Source organism: Octopus bimaculoides, chromosome Z (assembly GCF_046866305.1).
Source record: "Octopus bimaculoides isolate indiv1 chromosome Z, ASM4686630v1, whole genome shotgun sequence".
NCBI classification, from domain to species: Eukaryota; Metazoa; Mollusca; class Cephalopoda; order Octopoda; family Octopodidae; genus Octopus; species Octopus bimaculoides.
The window spans coordinates 17,922,379-17,946,743 of NC_142944.1; the positions used below are offsets into that span (position 1 = coordinate 17,922,379).

The 24,365-nt window shown below is 37.5% G+C and overlaps 1 protein-coding gene across 6 annotated transcripts in view; it reads left to right on the forward strand.

The window, feature by feature from the left end:
- The window catches only part of LOC106875566 (uncharacterized), a 360,383-nt gene that overhangs the window by 10,908 nt on the left and 325,110 nt on the right, over nt 1-24,365 (forward strand). For all 6 annotated transcript variants that reach the window (XR_016244845.1, XR_016244844.1, XM_089365512.1 and 3 more), the window contains exon 3: nt 9,601-9,661. Coding sequence is in view for 4 of the 6 variants with exons in the window: in XM_089365512.1 (XP_089221638.1) it covers nt 9,601-9,661 (61 nt within the window). In the remaining 2 variants the exon portion in view is untranslated. The remainder of the gene's footprint in view (nt 1-9,600; nt 9,662-24,365) is intronic.

Here is a 24,365-nt window from a genome sequence, read left to right on the forward strand (position 1 = left end):
AACAAATAGGTTTATTGTCAATTAAAAGATTTCGATTAAAAAACATATAAAATCAAATTGCCCATAAAAAGTATTTGCTGTCCACGGACCCCCTGTCTTCTCCTTGCAGACCCCCTGTGGTCCGTGGACCACAGTTTGAAAACCCCCAATCTAGTTGATATGACTCTTCATTCTCAAAGCCAGAGCATACAATTTTAAAAATCCAAGCCATAGAATTGTTGTAAAGTACATAGAGCGAGTATTTATCCTCTTTCTTATTTCTTTATTGACCACAAGGGGACAAACAAGGACAAAGGGATTAAATTGATTATATCGACTCCAGTGCGTAACTGGTACTTAATTTATTGACCCCCGAAAGGATGAAAGGCAAAGTTGACCTTGGCGGAATTTGAACTCAGAACATAACGGCAGACGAAATGACGCAAAGCATTTTGCCCGGCATGCTAAAGTTTCTGCCAACTCGTCTACCTGTCTCTTATGAAAATTGAAGATTTATATAAAAAAATTTGACTTGTCATTTGCAGACATTTGTAAATCTTTGGCAAGGCATGACTATGTGGTAAGAAGTTTGCTTCCCAACCACATGGTTCCAGGTTCACTCCCACTGCGTAGCACCTTGGGCAAGTGTCTTCTACCACAGCCTCGGGCTGACCAAAGCCTTGTGAGTGGATTTGGTAGATGGAAACTGAAAGAAGCCCATCGTATATGTGTGTGTGTGTGTGTGTACCAATATATACATACATACGTACGTACATACATACATACACACATGGTGCAGTAGAAGTAACACCCTTTTTACATCTAATAACTTTTATAGTATATAAATACTCTTTTACTTATTTCAGTCATTTGACTGTGGCCATGCTGGAGCACCACCTTTAGTCGAGCAAATCGACCGCAGGACTTATTCTTTGTAAGCCTAGTACTTATTCTATTGGTGTCTTTTGCCGAACCACTAAGTTACGGGGATGTAAACACGCCAGCACCGGTTGTCAAGCGATGTTGGGGGACAAACAGACATACAAACATATACACACACATACATATATATATATATGTGTATATATATATATATATATATATATATATATATATATATACATATATATATCATCATCATCATCATCATCATCATCATCATCGTTTAACGTCCGCTTTCCATGCTAGCATGGGTTGGACGATTTGACTGAGGACTGGTGAAACCGGATGGCTACACCAGGCTCCAATCTAATTTGGCAGAGTTTCTACAGCTGGATGCCCTTCCTAACGCCAACCACTCAGAGAGTGTAGTGGGTGCTTTTACGTGTCACCCGCACAAAAACGGCCACACTCGAAATGGTGTCTTTTATGTGCCACCCGCACAAGCCAGGGGCACTGGCAACGATCTCACTCGAAAATCCTATGGGAGCCAGTCAGGCGGTACTGGCAATGGCCACGCTCAAAATGGTGCATCTCATGTGCCACCTGCACAAGAGCCAGTCCAGGGGCACTGGCAACGATCTTACTTGGCTTGCCGGGTCTTCTCACGCACAGCACATTTCCAAAGGTCTCGGTCAGTAGTCAGTAGTCATATATATATATATATATATATATACAAGAATAAGGGCAGAGAATCGTCAATTAATAATAGAATTAATAATTAACAATTTTGCCAAGTAGTTCAGTATGAAAAAAACCTTTATCGGTAAAACTATTTATCATTATAAATATACAGGGATTAGCAATTGAGTTGCTTCTCCAACATACTGAAAATTTAGAAATAGCAGTCAAAGAACTACTGATTCCAAACTACAAATTTTTCTCTAAAGTGGATGGCGATATTTATGGCACACATAGAACAAAAAACCGGAGGGAAAAGCGTAAACAAACCAAGCCTTTAGTTAATTGGATACGAATCGTTTCATGGTTAAGTGAATGGAAATTTCACTATTCCAATCTTCAGCCCAAATATTCTGATAAATTTGAAAGTGTCTCTAAAAAAATTCACGGTAACTTTTGGCCATGCGACACCAAAAATCAACGATAACATATATACGACAGGCTTCTTTCAGTTTCCATCTACCAAATGCACTCACAAGGCTTTGGTTGGCCCGAGGCTATAGTAGAAGACACTTGCCCAAGGTGCCATGTAGTGGGACTGAACCCAGACCCATGTGGTTAGGAATCATACTTCTTGCTACACTGAGCTATATGATCCATATATTGATGGCCAAAGTGCATAAATTGATAACCTACTTCCCATCACCTCCTGTAATATTTACTTCTACACAAATAATGCAACCCTTCCATAATCTTCAGTATCCAAGCATTATCCATATACAACCTAGTTGTCTCAAGCCAAATTTGCACTGGCTTCATGAACAAAGAGCTTGAAAATGTCCTGTCCACACTGTAAAGGGATCGGCGTTTTGAAGGGCATCCAGCTGTAAAAACCATGTCAAAACTGACCTTGCCTGTACTTGTGCCACATAAAAAGCACTCAGTCCCAGCTGTGGGGTGGTTGGTGTTAGGAAGGGCATCCAGTTGTAAAAGCCATGCTGAAACAGATACAAGCCAGGTGCTGTCTTCTGCCTAGCTGGCTCCTGTCAAACTGCCAGCATGGAAAGTGGACATTAAACGATGATCACAATGAGACTTTGTCTTTTTCAGAAGCATAAAAACACAATCACTGTAAATGTCAAGAAAACTTTATTGTCCTTCATCATCATCATCATCGTTTAACGTCCGCTTTCCATGCCAGCATGGGTTGGACGATTTGACTGAGGACTGGTGAAATCGGATGGCTACACCAGGCTCCAATCTAATTTGGCAGAGTTTCTACAGCTGGATGCCCTTCCTAACGCCAACCACTCCGAGAGTGTAGTGGGTGCTTTTACGTGTCACCTGCACGAAAACGGCCACGCTCGAAATGGTGTCTTTTATGTGCCACCCGCACAAGAGCCAGTCCAGGGGCACTGGCAACGATCTCGCTCGAAAACCCTACAAGGCCAGTCAGGCGGTACTGGCAACGGTCACACTCAGGATGGTACATCTTATGTGCCACCCGGACAAGAGCCAGTCCAGGGGCCCTGGCAACGATCTCACTTGGCTTGCCGGGTCTTCTCACGCACAGCACATTTCCAAAGGTCTCGGTCAGTAGTCAAGGTCTCGGTCATGATTGTTTCAAATGCTAGATTTCACTATTGTTGCATTGAAGATTTCTCAAACATTGTATCTCGAAGACTGGCCTTTCTTTTCAGAGCCTGGAAGCTCCTCATCTACCAACTACTAGCTAACCATCTCTGAGGCTCCCATGAGACTCACAGTGATATATGGCTCCTATCTATGGAAACACATTCAGACATCCTTGACTGAATCCACAGACAGGCCACTAAACTGATTGGCATAAAGTCTCTCATAAACTTGTGAGTGACTTTATGATCCAACCTCTTCCTGCAGACATTCTGTTTCCTTTCTCTGATTTTTTATACCACTGTTACATTGGTCTCTGTTTTTTATAGTTGTCTTGCATTTGGAAGGGCATCCAGCCATAGCTGTAGAAACCATACCACAACAGACAATTGGTGTCTGGACAGCTACCTGGCTGGCCAGCTCCATGTTAAACTCTCTATCTTATGTCAGCATGGAAAATGGACTTTAAACGATGATGATGATGATGATTGACCTCTTGGCTCGTTTGCCTCCCCTCCTCTTCTCAACCATATTGTGTCCAGCCCCTTCACCCCAACAGTGACCCCTACATCGAATGCCCCACCACCAGCCTTCCATCCTTTCAGAACGTCGGCCCTCAAGAATTCCTTCTCTGCATATGTATTTCCTGAAGTCATCAGACTGTAGCAATTTATGCCTCAGTCTTAGAGGGCCTGCAAAGACCATGAGTAAAGCTTCTTCCACAGTACCAAACTAATAAAAACAGGTCCTTAATATATGGTCCAAAGACTACACATGGAATTAAACAGATAAATAGTATGCCCGTGCTAGGAATACCAGTTATTGTCGTAGTTGGAATACCATTAATAGTAAATCTGCTCATTCAGAAAGCTTAAACAAATAAAAAAGCGCAACATATCTTCCAAGATTAGATAACTCAGTAGTCGATTTTAATAGTTTATGGTAATTAATTCCCTTGATTTATTTATTTATTTATTTAATTTCCAATCGCTTCTTTTTATTACAAATATCTATAATAAAATGTCTAATATTTAAAATTTCAGTTATATTGTAAAACCTGTCTTAGATTTTAAAATTTTTACATAAATAAAATATGAAATGATAATTAAAAAATGACTAGAACCCCAAAAATATCACTTACATCAAAGTTTCGGCTTCAAATTAAAAATTAGGTTATCGTAACCCATTTATATTCTAATTACAATTTAGACTCTTGAAGTTTAAACCATAAAATACAGAATTAAATTCAATACCACACTGAATATAATTCAAATCCTTCTGGAATTTTCATTGTCTTTCTTATATTTAATGCTGTAATATGTATTAATATTTTAAGTTTCTTGTATATCTCAGTGAAGAATGGATTCATTTAAATCGGCATAGCTGTCGTCTGCTAAAATATTTGGAATCTAGTTTCGTCCCCCAAATAGTAGATAAATAGTAAAATATCATCAACAAGATAATCTTTGGAAGGTTTTTGGATACTTATTCTTTATATCATTACGAATTTATTCTTTCAATTGAGAAATGTATCTTCTTTTCATTTAAAATTCAAAAAGAACCTTAACAAAAAAAAAAAATGCTTGATATGTATATCTTTTATCTTGTTTCTGTTATTAGACTGTGGCCATGCTGGGGCAACAGTCAAATGAATCGACTCCAGTATTTTTTTAAAATCCTGTTACTTATTCTATCAGTCTCTTTTGCAGAACTGCTAAGTTACAGGGCTCTAAACACACCAACACCAGTTGTCAAGCGGTAGAAGGGGACAAACACAAATACAAAGATACACACTCATGTATATATGTGTGTGTGTATATATATATATATACACGACGGGCTTCTTTCAGTTTCCATCTACCAAATCCACTCACAAAGTTTTGTCAGCCTAAGGCTATAGTAGAAGACACTTGCCCAAGGTGCCACGCAGTGGGACTGAACCTGGAACCATGTGGTTGCGAAGCAAGAATCTTAAAACACAGTCATACCTGTGCCTATATGTATGTAGTAGAATCAATAAAAAGAGTACAGTGAACTTACCATCATGAGGTTTGGGAAATTCAGTATTTCGGACAGTGTCCTTATTCAGGGAAAAAATTGGAAGGAGAGAAATGAATGAGAGAGAGAGAGAGAGAGAAAGCAGTTTTATTTTGTCTAAGTTAACAAAATGAAAAACAAAAAAAAAAACTATTTGCAACTTATCAAGATAATGTGAGCTTTGTCCATGAACAAGAATTAGTATCAAATTTTTAAATGTTGAGCCTCACTGAAGTGATGACAAAAGTCCAAGCAGTTGGCATTTGCTGTGCTTGAGAAGTCCTGTCCAACTAAGTAAAATCAAGGCCATAAAAGCATATCCTTTATGTCCACAACCCTGCACACAATATGTCCCTGACAAACCTTTTCAGAACACCTCATCTTCCCAATAAGCCCCACCCCACCTCCTCCAGTGTTTACCACTCGTTGTATTTCTCACCCCTCCATCTCCTATATGAACCTACTGCATACAACATGTCCATGTCAAATCTATTTTCCATAATGTATCCTCCAAACAACCCACCCACTGCCTCTGCCCACTCTTTACATTTCCCCCTACTCTCCAACTCCCACTCTCCTTTTGCAATCTCTAGAACTCACCCACCCACTCACATGAACAAATAAATAAATAAAAACAAATACAAACGAACACGTATTAACAGAGAATATAGGTGATACAAACACTCCCCATACACACATGCACTTACAAAAGACACAGACACATTGAAGGACACGCGTAGACATACAATAGGAATACAAAATACAAAATGGCTGATAGTTAGCAAGGTGAGACACACATAAGAAAGAAGGAAACAAAGGACCACTGATGAGGTCACAGAAGTGTGACGAAAGAACTCTGGCCGAAATAAGATTAAGATTAATGTAAGATAAAGCTGAAGCAAATTAACACCAAATATACAGTGCGTGTGTTTTTATTGGCTAAACTGGCAATATGACCATCCCCAAGTACAACAATATATATATATATATATATATATATATATATATATATATACCCCTCAGTAACTTGGGTGTATGCCCTGTCATATTTTCACCTTCTTATCTCTCTCTTCTCTCTCCTCTCATCTCTCCTCCCTCTCTTCTTCTTCTCTCCATCTGAGGTAACCATGTATCTCCCCTACAACAAGACACCTGTTTCTGTCCCTCTGTCATACTTTACCCTTTCTCATCACTTGGCACAAAACCACCTCCCTCAACACTACTCCCCCACTCATTCGAGGGGATTTTGTCTTGCAAGTTACTTGGTGACCTCGCTGTTGTTGGTGCTACATAAAAAGCACTCAGTGCATGCTGGGAAGTAGCTGGTGTTAGGAATGGCATCCTGCTGTAGAAACCATGCCAAAGCAGACAGTAGAGCTTGGCACAGTCCTTAGGCTTGCCAGCTCCTATCAAACTGTCCAACCCATGCCAGCATGGAAAACGGAAAACAAACATTGAATGATGATGATAATGATATACGTATATGTGTGTGTATGTGTATACATACTTATATACATACATATATAGGCGTAGGAGTGGTTGTGTGGTTAAGTAACTTGCTTACCAACCACATGGTTCCGGGTTAGGTCCCAGTGCATGACACACTGTCCCCTACTGTAGACTTGGGCCAACCAAAGCCTTTTGAGTGGATTTGATAGACGGAATATATATATATATATATATATATATATATATACATCATATATATGTGTGTGTATGTATGTTTGTGTGTCTGTGTTTGTCCCCCCCCCCCTCGTTTGACAACCAATGCTGGTATGTTTATATCCCTGTAACTTAGCGGTTCAGCCAAAGAGACTGATAGAATAAGTACTAGGCTTACAAAGAATGAGTCCTGTGGGGCTCCAGCATGGCTGCAGTCAAATGACTGAAACAATTAAAAAGTAAAAAAAGTGGATTGCTCAGGCACTTGCACATTAATTTCATGAGCAGGCTGTTCCGTTGATCGTATCAGTTGGGATCTTCATCGTTGTAACCGACGGAGTGCTCCTTTAACATCCATGTGAGAAGATCTCTCAAGTATTTGATGTTCTCACAATACATCCACATGAAGTTGGATATAAAGATTGCTTTACATATTTACATATATGTATAGTGCCCATGTGGTGTCATGTAAAATGCCCATATGGTACCACATAAAAGTAGCGTGTCATGTAAGAGCACCCAGCACACTCTGTAAAGTGGTTGGCGTTAGGAAGAGCATCCAGCTGTAGAAAACCATGCCAAAACAGACTGGAGTCTGGTGCAGCTCCCCAGCTTACAAGCCCTAATCAAACCGTCCAAAGCATTCCAGCATGAAAAAAAGGACATTAAAGGATGATAATGATGATGATATATATATAATTAAGGGCATAGAAAAAATTTTCTAGCCTATATGCTGAAAATAGACACTAAATCATCTCACCACTTTAAAGTTACACACATGTTGAAAAAAGGGGGAGCAAATTGTTGGAGGCATCTCCAGTATTTATATGTATTTATGGCTTTGCGTTTGCTTTCTTGTGGGTATGTATAAATATCTCATTTATTTCCTGTGTGTATGCTCTGCTAATGAGGAAAAGCCGTAGGGAAAATCCAGAAATTAGCTAATCCAGGGCTATCTATATTGTTAATAATTGGCATGGGCTGCTCCCCCATTTTTTAAGTGGTTAGATGACTGGGTGTCTATTTTCAGCGTATAGGCTAGAAAATTTTTCTGTGCCCTTAATTATAATTATATATATGATTTCACTTTAATCAGTCTATTTTTTATATGCTGGCCAGCGATAACATTTTTTGGAAAAAAAATTTTATCCTTTATTTTATATATATATATATGTGTATTATAAAAGAACAAGAATGGGCAGCTCAAATCATTTTCACATTTCACTTCCTGTACATATTCTGTGTACTGTTCATGCGATTTTGGTTACTTTTTCTGATGAGTGTGAACTGCACCTGAGCACTGTATACAATAAGTTCAAAATATATATTATGCTATAAAAACTTATCCCTTAGATGTCTTCCTAATTTGTTGGAATTAAACTGCTCTAGCCCATTGAGGTGTAGGGTGTTTTCAATGTGAGGTGGATTAGGGCATCCTGTAGAATCCCGTACCACTGTTGAATTAGAAACATTCAAATAAGATGGCGAGCTAGCAGAAGCATTAGCACGCCGGGCGAAATGCTTAGCGGTATTTCGTCTGCCGTTATGTTCTGAGTTCAAATTCCACCGAGGTCGACTTTGCCTTTCATCTTTTCTAGGTCGATAAATTAAGTACCAGTTACGCACTGGGGTCGATATAATCGACTTAATCCCTTTGTCTGTCCTTGTTTTTCCCCTCTATGTTTAGCCCCTTGTGGGCAATAAAGAAATAAGAAACATTCATAATTTCCTTAATAGTCAGAGTTAATGGAACCTAGGATTAAATATTCGGAGAAGCAGTTATAACTATTGTGAGTTATTTAATTTTAGTATATCATAACTATTGATCCAATAAGCTGACCTGCCAACTTTTGTTATACTAGATTGAAGGAGATTGCTGTAACAGCATTTTGAATATACCCTGCTACAACTCTGCTTAATATAGCTAATTAGTTTATAGAATGCACTAAGGATGTGAAGACAATTAGGAAGTTTTAAGTTAAACTGGGCAAAAATGTTAAAGAAATTTATGAAATGCTCCAGACTCCTTATGGATTAACTTGTATAAACCAAGCACCTGTTTTTCTGCTGGCACAAAAGGTCAAGCAAATCAGATTCACAGGGAAGCTTATGATGATCCCCTTTTTCAACAGCAAGAGCATCATCTATATCCACTGGGTTCTCTCTGGTCAGATAGTCAATAAAGGGTACTTTGGTGAGGTTTTGAGGGGGTTTAAGAAGAGATTTCATTGCAAAAGTCAGAGCTCTTCCACTCAGGTTTTTGACCCATGCTCCAAGACAATGCACCAATCCACAGTTCCATCCTGGTAACCAACTACATGACAGAGATAGGCGTCAAAACTTTTTCTTATCTTCCTTACAGTCTATGCCTTGCTCTCTTTGACTTTGGCTGTTCCTCAAGTGGGAGGAGAACTTCAAGGACAGTTGGTTTGAAGACAGTGAGAAGGTGAAGGAGGCTGTGACAAGAGTCCTGAGCACCTTCACTTTGGAAGACTTTCATGGGGGCCTTCAAGAAGATCGTGGGGCACTACAAGTACATTAAAGTCAGAAGATCTTTCTATGAAGGAGATTAGAGTTCTGTACTTCTTCAAAAGTAATAAATCTCTCTCCTGAAAGTGTCTCAGAATTTCTGGAATGCACCTTGTAGCTTGCTATAAGAAGTTTCTTGTCTAGATCTCTTTGTGCTTTCACTGTTAATTGTCTAACAAATTACTGCATCTTCATTCACAGGAGCCAAAGATCTGTGGCCACCACCAATGATACTATTGTGGAAGAGCAGACAGGGGATGAGGTAAGGTTGCTGTTTTCTATTCTTAATTTCTTTCTTTTAAAAAGCAGAGTCCACTTTATGGAGTGGTTGGTGTTAGGAAGGGCATCCAGCCGTAAAAGCCCTGCCAAAACAGACAGAGTAGCCTTGGTAAATTTTCTACCTGGCTGACTCCTGTCAACCATCCTACCCATGCATGCATAGAAGATGGGCATGAAACGATGATGATGATGAAGAGCCAGTGTTCATTGGTGAATTGTCAACAATTACTAGAGGATAAGGTGGTGACCTTGCAGAATCGTTAGCATGCTGGGTGAAATGCTTAGAGGTATTTCATCTGTCTTTACGTTCTGAGTTCAAATTCCGCTGAGGTCGACTTTGCCTTTCATCCATTCGAGGGTCGATAAATTAGGTACCAGTTGCATACTGGGGTCAATCTAATCGACTGGCCAAAACCCCCAAAACTTCGGGCCTTATGCCTAGAGTAGAAAAGAATAATTACTAGGGGTGATGCATTAAACTGAAAATGATTCTTGCAGATATGAGTCTGCAGTGTTCTATGTGGACATAATGCAATTAATATGGTTTAGCAAACATTATCATGAGTTGGGCTTTGGTGATCTACTGCATAATCAGATTGAACAATGGATTGTGGAGAGACCATGTGGAAGGGGTAGACCAAGGAAAATTGGGGCAAAGCGGTGAGAAACGTTCCTCTGACATTGGGCCTGACGGTGGGGATGACAGGAGACTGAGACTCCAGATATTTTGTTGTGCTTGAGAAGACATGCCAAGCTAAGTAAAATCATAGTTGTCCCTACACACAGGCATGTCCCCTGCATCACTCTTCAGTTGGACGTTCCTAATCTTGCGGTGCCATGTAAAAAGTACCCATACTGGTGCCACACAAAAGCTTCCAGTAAACTTTGTAAGGTGGTTGACATTAGGAAGGGCATCCAGCTGTAGGAACTATGCTAAAACACACATTCACCTAAGGTGCTACGCAGTGGGACTGAACTTGGAACCATGTGGTTGAGTAGCAAACTTCTTACCACACAGCCCCTGTTTCCAGTAAAAATATGAAACAAGAGAAATAACATACAATAAATAACATATATATATACTGAAGCACCACACATGGCCATGTGATACCACATAAAAGTGTCATGTAAGAACACCCAGTACACTCTGTAAAGTGGTTGGCGTTAGGAAGAGCATCCAGCTGTAGAAACCATGCCATAAACATACACATTCCTGAAATCCAAATCGTTTCTTCATTTAATCATTTTAGATCAGTGTTCAGTGTTTCTTATTGGTTGGACAGGTTCTTTGTAAGGGAGAGAAATCTTGCTAGGAATTTATTCTCTGTTAATTAAATAAAATTTCCCTAAGACACCTGATGAAGGCTGGAGGGTATATCAGCCGAAATGTTGTGTTAACAACAAACAAGATGAGGACAAATATCCGTCAAATGTGAATAATGTAAATAACGATCGTATCTTTTGATTAAACTTTACAATATTTACTCTTTTAATATGCATACATTTATGTCATCCCAGTATAAACTAATTAGTGATACAAAGAGAGATAGAATGAACATGGCAGACAAAATTGAAAAAAATATCTCAAAAACCATGAGCATAAGATGGGGAAGAATGTTTGAATAAAAATGGCAGTGATTCCGTAAAAAGTATGTATATATATAGTATAACAAATGTAGTGCCGTAAATATTACAGTTAAAACTATTGTGATAAATTACATATAAACTCAAAATACCACATTAATTTTCTCATTAGAAGATTATCTTTTATGTTAACTTGTTTCAGTCATTAGACTGTGGCCATGCTAGGGCACCACCTTGAAGAGTTTAGTTGTATCAAATGGAACCTAGTACTTATTAAAAAAATTTTCTTTTTTCCAAGCCTGGAACTCATTCTGTTAGTCCCTTTTTGTTGAACTGCTAAGTTACTTGGATATAAATATGCCAAACCAGTTGCCAAATGGTGACGGGGGGGGGGGGCAAACACAGACACATGCATACATATGTGTATACACACTCACACGCACACAGTGGGCTTCATTTAGTTTCTGTTTACCAAATCTATACACAAGGCTTTGGTTGGTGCTTAAAGCTGTAGTAGAAGACACTTGCCTATGGCACCAATATTTTTGGTTACTCTGGCTGAAGTTTCTTTTTGCTATTTCTCCATGTTCATCTGTTATCTTTACTGCTATCATATTTCTCCAGCCATTGTCAAGAATTTTATTTCACCAGACATTTCCCTCTCTGAAGTCATTAACATCACTGAGTTCATACTCACAACTCTCAGAGGAGCTTCAGGGCATACAACTGAGCTTGAATATATGCCATATTGAACTGTCTACACTAGTTAGTCTCAGCATATCCCTGAATACATGCTGAGTATTTAGCTGCTCTTTCTCAAATCACATGTCAATATGTTAACTCTTTTGAGGACAAACTTCCTGAAACCACACCTGGTTCTATAATACAAACTTCTTATTTTAAAATAATCAAAAATTCCATCAAAATTTCACATTAATTTATGTTTCAAACACCAGCATAACAATAACAAAGTCATTTTACTAAATTCTTTATTATTTGCAAAATTACTTGAAACGAATAGAATGTGTACCAACAGAAATATTCTAACAACAGAAAGCAATAAAACTGAAGCAATGAAAAGGCGGTGAGCTGGCAGAAATGTTAGCACGCCAGGCAAAATGCTTAGCAGTATTTTGTCTGTCTTTACGTTCTGAGTTCAAATTCTGCCGACGGTCTAACAAGACAGAAATATGTCCAGAGTTACCTCCAGACTTAGCAAATTTGAATTTCTGAGTTGTATCCTTTGCTTTTCAAATTTGCCTTTCATCCTTTCAGGGTCGATTAAATAAGTACCAGTTACACACTGGGGTCGATATAATCAACTTAATCCATTTGTCTGTCCTTGTTTGTCCCCTCTGTGTGTAGCCCCTTGTGGACAGTAAAAAAATAAGAAACATTAGCATGCGGTATTTCGTCTGCCGCTACGTTCTGAGTTCAAATTCCGCCAAGGTCGACTTTGCCTTTCATCTTTTCGGGGTCGATTAAATAAGTACCAGTTACGCACTGGGGTCAATATAATCGACTTCATCCGTTTGTCTGTCCTTGTTTGTCCCCTCTATGTTTAGCCCCTTGTAGGCAGTAAAGAAATAAGAAAGCAATAAAACTGACCTTAATCAAAGTCTTCACAAATAAAATGATTGCTGTTGTATGGAATATGAAATAATGTGTCCAATACATTAGCTGTATAGTGGATAGGTAGTTTAGTGGTTAGTGTATTTCGTTCACGATCATAAAGTTGTAAGTTCGATTCCAGGTGGTGTGTTGTGTCCTTCAGCAAGACACTTTTATTTCACTTTGCTCCAGTCCACTCAGCTGGCAAAAATGAGTAATACCTGTATTTCAAAGGGCCAGCCTTGTCACACTCTGTGTCATGCTGAATCTCCCTGAGGACTATGTTAAGGGTACACGTGTTTGTGGAGTGCTCATCCACTTGCATGTTAATTTCATGAGCAGGCTCTTATGTTGAGTGCATCAACAGAACCCTCATCATTGTAACCGATGGAGCACCAGTTTATTGATTAAAAAAGACCTATCATCAGAACTGATCCAACTACGACCATCTCATCTTTTGTTCAAACAAAATATAATATTTCTATGTCATAGCTTAATCAATGAATATTATTTTTTCGCTCAAACCCTATATATTCTCACAGTTACTTATTTGAAGGTATGGTTGATAACACTAGATTTCCCTGAGAAGTTCTAGCAAGACAGAAATATGTCCAGAGTTACCTCCAGACTTAGCAAATTTGAATTTCTGAGTTGCATCCTTTGCTTTTCATGTCAATACTAACTGTTATACTTTTTAATATAGTTATAATAATTTTAATTGATTAAAAATTACTTTATCTCTATGTTATCCCACAGTTAACTATAATATATCTAAGACTACACTGTTCAATGTACCCTTCCTCATTTTAAGAGACTGAGTCATGATTTAAGGAAGATTTGGCTTCTGTTTCTATTTCTAAAAGGCTCTTGTTTCGTGTGTGAAACAACACCTGAATGGGAAGCGAATGAAGTCTCATTATTGCAAGTATTCATGATGTGTATGAAGGAAGATTTCACAACATTAGCAAAGACAGCCATCTGTCCGTCCGTCCGTCCATCCATTCATCCATCCATCCATCCATCCATCCATCCATGTCCTTTGTTATACTGTCACAGGTGTGAGAATGGTACTTTGCGATTTATTTTATTTTTTTTCAGTTGTTGAATTGTGGCTATGCTGGAGCACCTCCTTGAAGAATTTAATCAAATAAATTGACCCCAGTAATCATTTTAAGTCTGCTACTTATTCAATCCGTCTCATTTACCAAACTGCTAAGGTGTGAGGATGTAAACAAACCAACTCCAGTTTTCAACTGGGAAGGTCGTGGAGGTAGAGTCCTGAGGCTTTTCCTCCATAAAATCCTCCCAGAAGAAAGCGTTGTTACACTTTCCTGCTAAATTCCCAAGCATGACCAACTGAGACCATGGATATTATCTAACCACCATGTTCTTGGTTTACCCACTGGGTCTTCTACCAGTTGGCTCAGCCTGATATTCTAAACAAAGAGAACAGAAAATGGCAGTGAAGAAGTGAGAGCAGCCTCTACATTATCTGAACACATCCTTGGCCTTCCTCATAGTTTACCTGCATGAGTTACAAGGTTGGGTGAACACCATTCTATTAATAATGACAGGTAATTTGTAGGTTATGGTCCTTCTAGCATAGGTGCGTGTAAACCATTTAGGTATTTAACTCTTTAGTATTCAAGTTATCATCGGGGCGCAATGGCCCAGTGGTTAGGGAAGCGGACTCGCGGTCATAAGATCATGGTTTCGACTCCCAGACCGGGCATTGTGAGTGTTTATTAAGCGAAAACACCTAAAGCTCCCCGAGGCTCCAGCAAGGGATGGTGGCGAACCCTGCTGTACTCTTCCACCACAACTTTCTCTCACTCTTACTTCCTGTTTCTGTTGTACCTGTAATTCAGGGTCAGCCTTGTCACACTGTGTCACGCTGAATATCCCCGAAAACTACGTTAAGGGTACATGTGTTTGTGGAGTGTTCAACCACTTGCACGTTAATTTCACGAGCAGGCTGTTCGTTGATTGGATCAACTGGAACCCTCGACGTTGTAAGCGACGGAGTGCCAACAACATTCAGGTTTTCTGTCAACTGTAAAGCTCTTTTCATTCACGTTATTTTGAATTAATCATGCATCATCTTGTAGCTTTGACATTTCGATGATGTGATTATATATAAGGCAGGTGTGAGAGGCTAGATCTGGTCAGTCGGATCATAAAACAGTCAGAATATTTGGGCTGGATATGGCTGGTCTAAATCCTAAAGGGTTAAGGGTCTGTAAATTTTGGATAGGTTAAGAAGTTATATGCACCTAGGAGAGATAGTTTCTTATTTCCTTACTGCCCACGAGAGGCTACACACAGAGGGGACAAACAAGGACAGACAAACGGCTGAAGTCGATTATATCGACCCCAGTGCGTAACTGGTACTTAATTTATTGACCCTAAAAGGATGAAAGGCAAAGTCAACCTCAGCGGAATTTGAACTCAGAATGTAAAGACACACGAAATACCGCTAAGCATTTCGACCGGCGTGTTAACATTCCTTATTTCTTTATGGCCCACAAGGGGCTAAACACAGAGGGGACAAATAAGGACAGACAAACGATTAAGTCGAATACATCGACTCCAGTGCGTAACTGGTACTTATTTAATCAACGAAATACCGCTAAGCATTTCGCCCAGCATGCTAATGATTCTGCCAGCTCGTCGCCTTAGGAGAGATAGTTTCTGCTGCCCAGTTATCACGGACGGGACAGGGAGGATACACATTTACTGTCTAAGATGTGGTCACATGACATAACATTGGAACTGTCACATTCTTCAGTTTCTTTCCTGGTTACAGTTTCTCTACAGTCACAGGTTTATAGAAGCTCAAGTTAAAATCCCAATAGTATTGATGTGAACACTCTTGGTGAACTCGGGAAAGCAATGGACATAGATTCTTGATAAAACCAATCCAATAAAGGGAAAAGAGAGAAAATAGAGCCTCTTTCAGCTCTGAAGTATTCAACCAACTAGTCATGGTTTTTCTGTTTTGGGGTGTATATTTTATGTTTGGTTTGTTGCCTACTGATTTCAAGCATTTGTGTATCTGTCTTCTGAAAATTAAAATTTTTAAAATTAGAACATGTAGAAGTTGTACATTATTTACATTTGCATTATTTACATCTTGTTTGTTGTTAACACATTTCAAATATCCTTTGAATGTAAATAATGTAAATAATGTACAGAATTCCTCATCTCTTAAGTATAGAAATGTAGATGTGTTATGCAACTATTCACTTCATAAATCATCATCATCATCATCATCATCATCATCATCATCATCATTATATTCATCATAATCATTATCATCATCATTGTTTTAGCAACCATTTTCTCATGCTTGCATCAGTCAGCTGGAACTCGTTGAGACGGATTTTCTACTGTTGGATGCCCTTTCTGTCACCCACCCTCACCTGTTTCCGAGTAATTACTATTTCGGCATGACCCCGAGACACATTCTCACAGAATATTGGAAATGAATGACACTGCCTGTATAATAGTGACACTCATTTACAGCTACCACACGATGTGAAAACAAGGAGACTCAGACACACTCAGCCATATACAAATATACATACATAACTACATACATACTTACAGATACACATACACACACATTCATGCATACACATGTGCACATGCATGTGCATACACACACACGCACATGCAACAGGCTTGTTTCAGTTTCCATCTACCAAATTCACTCACAAGGCTTTGATCAGCCCAGGACTCTAATAGAAGACACCAGCCCAAGGTTCCATGCAGTGGAACTGAACTCAGAACCATGTGGTTGGGAAGCAAACTTCTTACCAAATATAACACAATGCTAGCCTGTACTAATAATTCTTTAGTGACTAGTTAAGATTAAGTTATAATACCATTTGCCTAGAAGAGTTTCCCTATTGGTACTGTTAAGCCTTAGGTCAGCCCTGAATATCCAGCTGCATCCACTATCTTTTATATATATATATATATATATATATATATCCCCCTTTCTTAGCTCTCCTGAAATAAGAATTTCTAACTTCCGGTCAGCCATTGTTATGATCGGCCATTATTATGATTGACCGTTGACTGAACACTATTCAATTTTTTTTCTCCGTGTTTTTCTCCTTGTCTCCGTATTCTTTCTGTTGAAGAGCGTAGCTCGAAACGTCAAAGACTTTCCGTATTCCCGAGCGTCATACTAATATATACTTTTGTTATTTACACCGCCTGTCCTCGTCTGTTGTTATTTTTTGTATATTCTCCCATATATATATATATATATATATAATAATAATTAACATAATATGGTAAAAATTCGATATTAATTAATATCAATTTAATACCAGGAAACTAGCACATTAAAAGAATCAGAAGGTCCAGGAAAAAAAATTTTTTCAGTCATATATATATATGACTACATAGTTTGTGTTATTTTGTTTTTAATGAGGACAATTGTTAGGTAAATGATAATAACAGGTCAGACAGGGGAAGACAACCTTGAAATTATAATTAATAAAAATTAAATATATATGGAATGCTATGGGGAAATGAGGCTGATTTCTATGTTGTTTACATATGACCAATTATCTTGTATGACTGGCGGTTCTGTTTCTTTTTCTTTCTCTTCCTTTCTTTCTCTTCTCTCTCTCTCTCTCTCTAGTTCTGCCAGTCTCCTTTAACTCTTTTACTCTTTAACTTGCTTCAGTCATTTGACTGCGGCCATGCTGGAGCATCGCCTTTTAGTCGAGCAAATCGACCCCAGGACTTATTCTTTGCAAGCCTAGTACTTATTTTATAAGTCTCTTTTGCAGAACCGCTAAGTTACGGGGACGTAAACACACCAGCATCTGTTGTCAAGCGATGCTGGGGGTACAAACACAAACACACAAACATACACACACACGCACACACACACATACACACACACACACACACACACACACACACATATATATACATACACACACACACACACACACACATATATATATATATATATATATATATATATATATATATATATATATATATACGACGGGCTTCTTTCAGTTTCCGCCTACCAAATCCACTCACAAGGCTTTGGTTGGCCCGAGGCTATAGTAGAAGACACTTGCCCAAAGTGCCAATACAGTGGGACTGAACCCGGAACCATGTGGTTGGTAAGCAAGCTACTTACCTCACAGCCACACACACACACACACACACACACACACACACACACACACTCATACGCATTCATATATTGAAACATATGTACACTCTGTACACAAGGTAAAGTGGTTGGAACTAGGTAGGGCACCATCACCAACACTCTTACTGCTGTTGCTTCCACCACTACCACCACCACCACCACCACCACCACAGTCATTGTCACCATCATCATCATCATCATCATCAACATTTTTCTTAGCATGATACATCTCTGATAGACCCTTACACCAATACATAACATATCTCCAATCAACAATTATTCTGGAAATCCTGACATTTTAAGATCAAATCTACCTCATTCCAGCCGTTTATTACCCAGCTCATTTCCTACCTCCCAGCTCCTGCTGTTCACTAGCTCTTTCCCTTTCGACATGCATCATTTTAATAAACATAGCATGGCCGTTCAAGTATGACCTCCAATATTTACATTCACAGTTGCTTCCTCAAATCAAGGTTTTTATTTCAAATCTTCAAAAGAAACTGGAGGTCAATGGCAGCTGATATGTTTAGGTTTAAAGCAGATAATTAAAGGTTCTGTCAAGTCTTCAGCAACAAATGCATTGTTCCGCTTCTGGTAATTTATCATTCTGGAGAATGGAAATCTTATCATGTTTCACGGTAAAGGGTAACAGAACGTGTAATACAAACAAGCTCTTCTGTGATAGTGATGTGAATAATTGTAGTTAGGTGTGAAATTATTATGTATAATTATGAAATTGATATGTTTGCTGCTAGAATAAACAAGGATTAGAAATTTAGGGGGCTGTTGAATCAGTTGGCAAAAAAATGGGTTTTTCTCCCCTTCTTTCTCTCTCTCCCTGAAAATGTCAGAAAATGTACAATATATGTGTAAGAAGTGTATCTGTGATGTTTTGGCATTGAATGTGTGGAAGATTGTGAGAGGCAAGCATGTTCTGTGAACTTTAGGGAAACTGAGATGGAATCAATTTTCAATTTCTGTTTGAAGTTTCTTCACTAAGTAACTGTAAGACTAATTTTTCTACCTTTGAGAAAGTCTTGATTGTCACAACATCCCATGTTTCTTTCTTTCACATATATATTTGAGGGTGTGTGCTTATGTATGTATTCAAAATTTTAGGACAGTATTTATATATGGACAAATATATATATATATATATATATATTTGAGCATACATATGCACATGCATATAGATACATACATATATACATACGTGATATATACAGAAATATGTGTATATGTATATATATATATATATATTTATATAATAATAATAATATTAAGGATAAAAATCCAAATTTACAGGGAAAAATTCAATTTAATTTAATTTATCAAAATTAAAATTAAATTAAATTTCACAATATATAATATATAAATATATAATTTAGAGAAAAAAAACACAATTATTGAATTCATTCATGAATAACAGAGAGGTCATTGGAGAAGGTGATCCAGTATAATATATATATATATATATAAAAGCACAGGAGTGGCTTGCTTATCAACAACATGGTTCTAGGTTCAGTCCTACTGCATGGCACCTTGGGCAAGTGTCTTCTACTATAGCCTCAGGCCGACCAAAGCCTTGTGAGATTTGGTAGATGGAAACATATACATGTATATGTGTATATATGTATATTCTTGTGTGTCTTTGTGTCCCCTCACCATTGCTTGACAACCGATGCTGGTGTGTTTACGTACCCGTAACTTAGTGGTTTGGCAAAAAAGACTGATAGAATAAGTATTAGGCTGACAAAGAATAAGTCCTGGGGTCAATTTGCTCGTCTAAAGGCAGTGCTCCAGCATGGCCGCAGTCAAATAACTGAAACAAGTAAAAGAATAAAAGCACACACACACAGAATTTGTCTTCTCATACAATGACTTCTTCTTTCTGTGACATTGGTCACACATTTATACTTGACCCAGTTATGTTACTGAATTTTGTTTTATCAATAGTTAAAGAATAAAAGGCCAAGGTAGACTTTGGCTGAATCAGTATTGCTCGCTTTGACTCAAAATATGCATATTTACGAAGAATGAAATATGTCGGATTATAAGAATAATTACAGTAATGCCAACAACAATTTTAATTACCATGTCTTGTGTTTCTTCAGGAATAGCTGTGTGGTAAGAAGATCACTTCCCAACCACATGGTTCTGGACTCAGTCCTACTGTCTTCAGTTATATTCTTGGGCTATTGTAGAAATGGATATACATTAGAATAGATTAAAGTTTAGTCAATTATTTTATTTTTTGAATGATAATTGAAAGATGTACCTGAGTTTTAAGCTAAGTCCCTTTAACAATATATTCTCATTCAATGTTATCCTGGCCAGTTCTGTAGATTTAGTTAGCAACAACAAAAAAAAGAAGTTAAAAAGAAAAAAGAAAAATAGAAAATTAATTAGATACAAAACTAACAATGCTTTAGGGAGAGGTTGTGATATTCTTGCACTTCAAATGTTGTCCTGAAATGCAAAATGAAATTAAAGTGGTTGAATTGGAAATCAAAAGTGGTTGATTCCAAACTTGATTTGCAGATTACTTAATGAGATGATAATGATAATGACGATGATAGTGAGCTGTGGAAGACTGTGGCAAGAATTATTCCTGTAGTAATAGGTGCACGTGGCACAACACCTAAAATGCTAACTAAATTGACTGAAAGTGATTGGAATTGAGACTTGCATTGTTGACCTGCAAAAAGTAGCTTTGCAAGAATCCTAAAATAGATTCTTGAAATTTGAGGAAATTTTTGTCGCCAAATGTTAAGATAAAATACCTGCTAATTAAATATGCATGTGGAATTGTAATAGTAATTAATAATGATGATGATTACTGTTATTTGCTATATTAGGACAATGTATGAGAAGACATTACAATGACAAATTTAAAAAATAAATGGCTGGGGTTTATGCAAAATTGATTGTTAGAATAACAGTATTGAAAAATGATAAAATATTATGTCCCAATATGGGTGGGCTCAGCTAATCAAGGAATGTTGCAGATTCTAGATTGCTCTAATTACTAAGGGTAATGCTGGCCTCTTCCAGCATTGTTCTCCTGGTAACAGGTACATACTGAGAGTAAACCCATTCACTTAGTCATTCTCACCTTTCTCATTCATCTCCCTTTCAACAAATTCACTGAAGGGTAGCACTTTCCTCACTACTTTTACTTCCTTTCAATATTGAAGACGATGATGAGGGTTTGGTCAAAGAGGCCATGTGGTCGCGGTATATTTTCTGTTTCTCTACATTCTGAGTTCAAATCCCACCTACCAAGAGAAGGCAACAAGAAACCATTTCAGTATTCATCCCAGGTCTAGTCATGTTAGTCAAAGTTCCAGTAATCTACTTAATGGTAGCAGTGTAGGGTACAAGCCCTCCCAGGTCATATAGAAAGTGTTGGAGGAGGTTCACAAGCACCGCATTGTAAATCTCTGTCATCATAGCCAGAAGAGGAAAACAAGCTACCTTTCATATCCAAATGAAGGCAACATAGTAATCTTAAGAACGGATTTGGTTGCGAGCCAGATCTTTCCTGACAGCAGTTGTTTGACATAACTCTACAAACCAGCAATGCCTAAGCAATGGTTGAGTACATCCCAAATAGTTTTGTTATGCTATATATATCTTAGATAGTACTGCTTTATCTGTAGAATTTATTCTAAACCAATAATGCTCCAAGTTAATGCTGTCAGTCAGGTAGGAATTTCCCAGGGGTTATACATCATCCTCATTATGAAAAGTCTTCTGGACCAGGCTGTTTTATTGATGTTTGTTAATGATATGATATTCCTTGAGAATATCAGTTCACTAGTCTACACTAACACTTCAGGGTTGATGCAAAGATTGCAGTGCATCATCCATGTTGCCTATTTGGTAAAGATTTGTAACAACCAAAGAACAATACCGATGACAGCTACCTAATCTTGGTCATTTCTTAACTGAAGTCTTCAGCTCTTTCAAAGAGACAAGCTGGTGACCACACCTGTTTGTTATATAAAAATCTTAAAAGATTCTGCAGCTTCAGTGAATGCTGGCACATCCTCAGGCCATGGTATACTGACCTCTCTGTGCAGAGAGTATTGGTAGGCAAATGGATCTTCTGACAAGTGGAATATATCTCTTCTGTATAAGAAGCAAATGTACAAATACAAATACTCTCCAACTTGACCAAATGAAAACAGAGGTGTGGAATAATGGTCAGGCAGTTATAAGTAACAACAATGATGGATACATTTGCTACTTCTGCCCAACCATTCAGGGTATCTTCTTTTCAGCTCATTTCTGAATGAGGCTGACCATTTTTCAGCAAGAATTTGCAGAACCCTTTCTTGGACTACAAGATACTAACATCTTATGTGTGTGTGTGTGTGTGTGCACGCACATGATGTGTGTTTGCATTTATATATGTTCACACATGATTGGAAGATTGTACAGTTCTACATTTAAGAGATGATGGATTATTTACATTATTTACATTTAACTGATATTTGTCCTCATCTTGTTTGTTGTTAACATAACGTTTTGGCTGATATACCCTCCAGCCTTCATCAGGTGTCTTGGGGGAAATTCACGAACCTGGGTTCTCACTCCTAAGGTATTTTTCTGATGTTGTTGTTGTTATTATTATTATTATTATTATTATTTAGGTCACTGCCTGGAATCGAGCTCAGAATCTTGGGGTTAGTAGACTGCGCTCTTAACCACTACACCACATGCCCATGTGCATCAGAACCCAGGTTCGAAATTTCCCCAAGACACTTGATGAAGGCTGGAGGGTAAATCAGCCAAAATGTTGTGTTAACAACAAACAAAATGAGGACAAATATTCGTCAAATATAAATAATGTAAATAATGGAAGATTGTAGTTTCAATTCCTGGACCAAGTGTGTCTGGTGTTCTTGAGCAAAACACTTCATCTCACATTGCTCTGTTATCTCTTCGACACCTGATGCATGGTACACTGTGCACCTGTTCAGGCAATGTCAATTTGATGGAAGGTGTGAACTAATGAATGGCAAGAACATTTGATCAATATAAACCAAGGGTGTAGAAACTTTTTAGAGCGGCAAGCAAAAATTTCCTAAGAAAAAAGTCCACTTTACTGGTGTCAGCACATTTGACTAACAAAATTCTTCAAGGTGGTGCCCCTACATGGTCGCAGTCTAATGATTGAAACAAGTAAAAGATTTAGTCTTACAAAGATGTATACAAACCTACTAATAGACTCTCTAGTATTTACACATGTAAATAATTACAAATATACTGATACATTAATAGAAGTTGTTGAAAGGAAATTTGTAACAAGCAAATTAATTATATAGCGAGAGGTAACATAAGGGAGATAAGCTGTAATGAAAATCACCTGATGATAAGAAGACTGAAAAGAACAAGTTAGCATGTAAAAAAACGTTTAGGCTTGCTAGATTTCAATAGACTAAATATAAATACAATAAATAAGGAAATAGACTAGAATTAATTTGAAGAAAATGTTCAGAGTAAGCAAGAATTGAAAAAAACAATTTTTTTAAAAATGAATAAGTATTGTTTATTTTTTTTAAAAATGGAATAATGTATGTGTAGTCTAACGTGCAAGGAAATGGAGGATAGATAAATTTATCAGAACATGTATTTTTACGTACAAGTGTGTATGCCTGTGAATAGATACATACATACATACATACATACATACATACATACATACATATATATATATATATATATATATATATATATATATATATATATATATATATATATGTATATGTGTTTGTATATATGTTTATATGTGTACATATAATATATATGTATATATAAACATACACACACACACACACACACACACACACACATATATATATATATATATATATATATATATATATATATATATGTATGTATGTATCTTTCTTTCTCTCTATTTGTCTATCTGTACACTAGGTATGTATATACATATGTGTGTGTGTGTGTGTCTGTATATTCATATATATATATATATATGCTCACACACAAACACATGTATCAGGGTGGAAATAGAGAGGGAATGCATAGATAATTCTTTTATCCTTGGCTGATGGTGAAAACCTGGTTTCCTGTATTAAGAAAAAACAAGACAAAACCAAAAAAAAAAAAAAAAAAAAAAACAGAAAGAAATAAAAACAGAAAGAAATAAAAACAGAAGGGAAAATAATGTAAATACTTAACTTTTATCAGGCTTATTTGTTTATTTATGTATTTATTTAACATGGGTGTTTCTAGATAGAGGTATTACTAGAGGTTGTAGAATTTCTGTTTA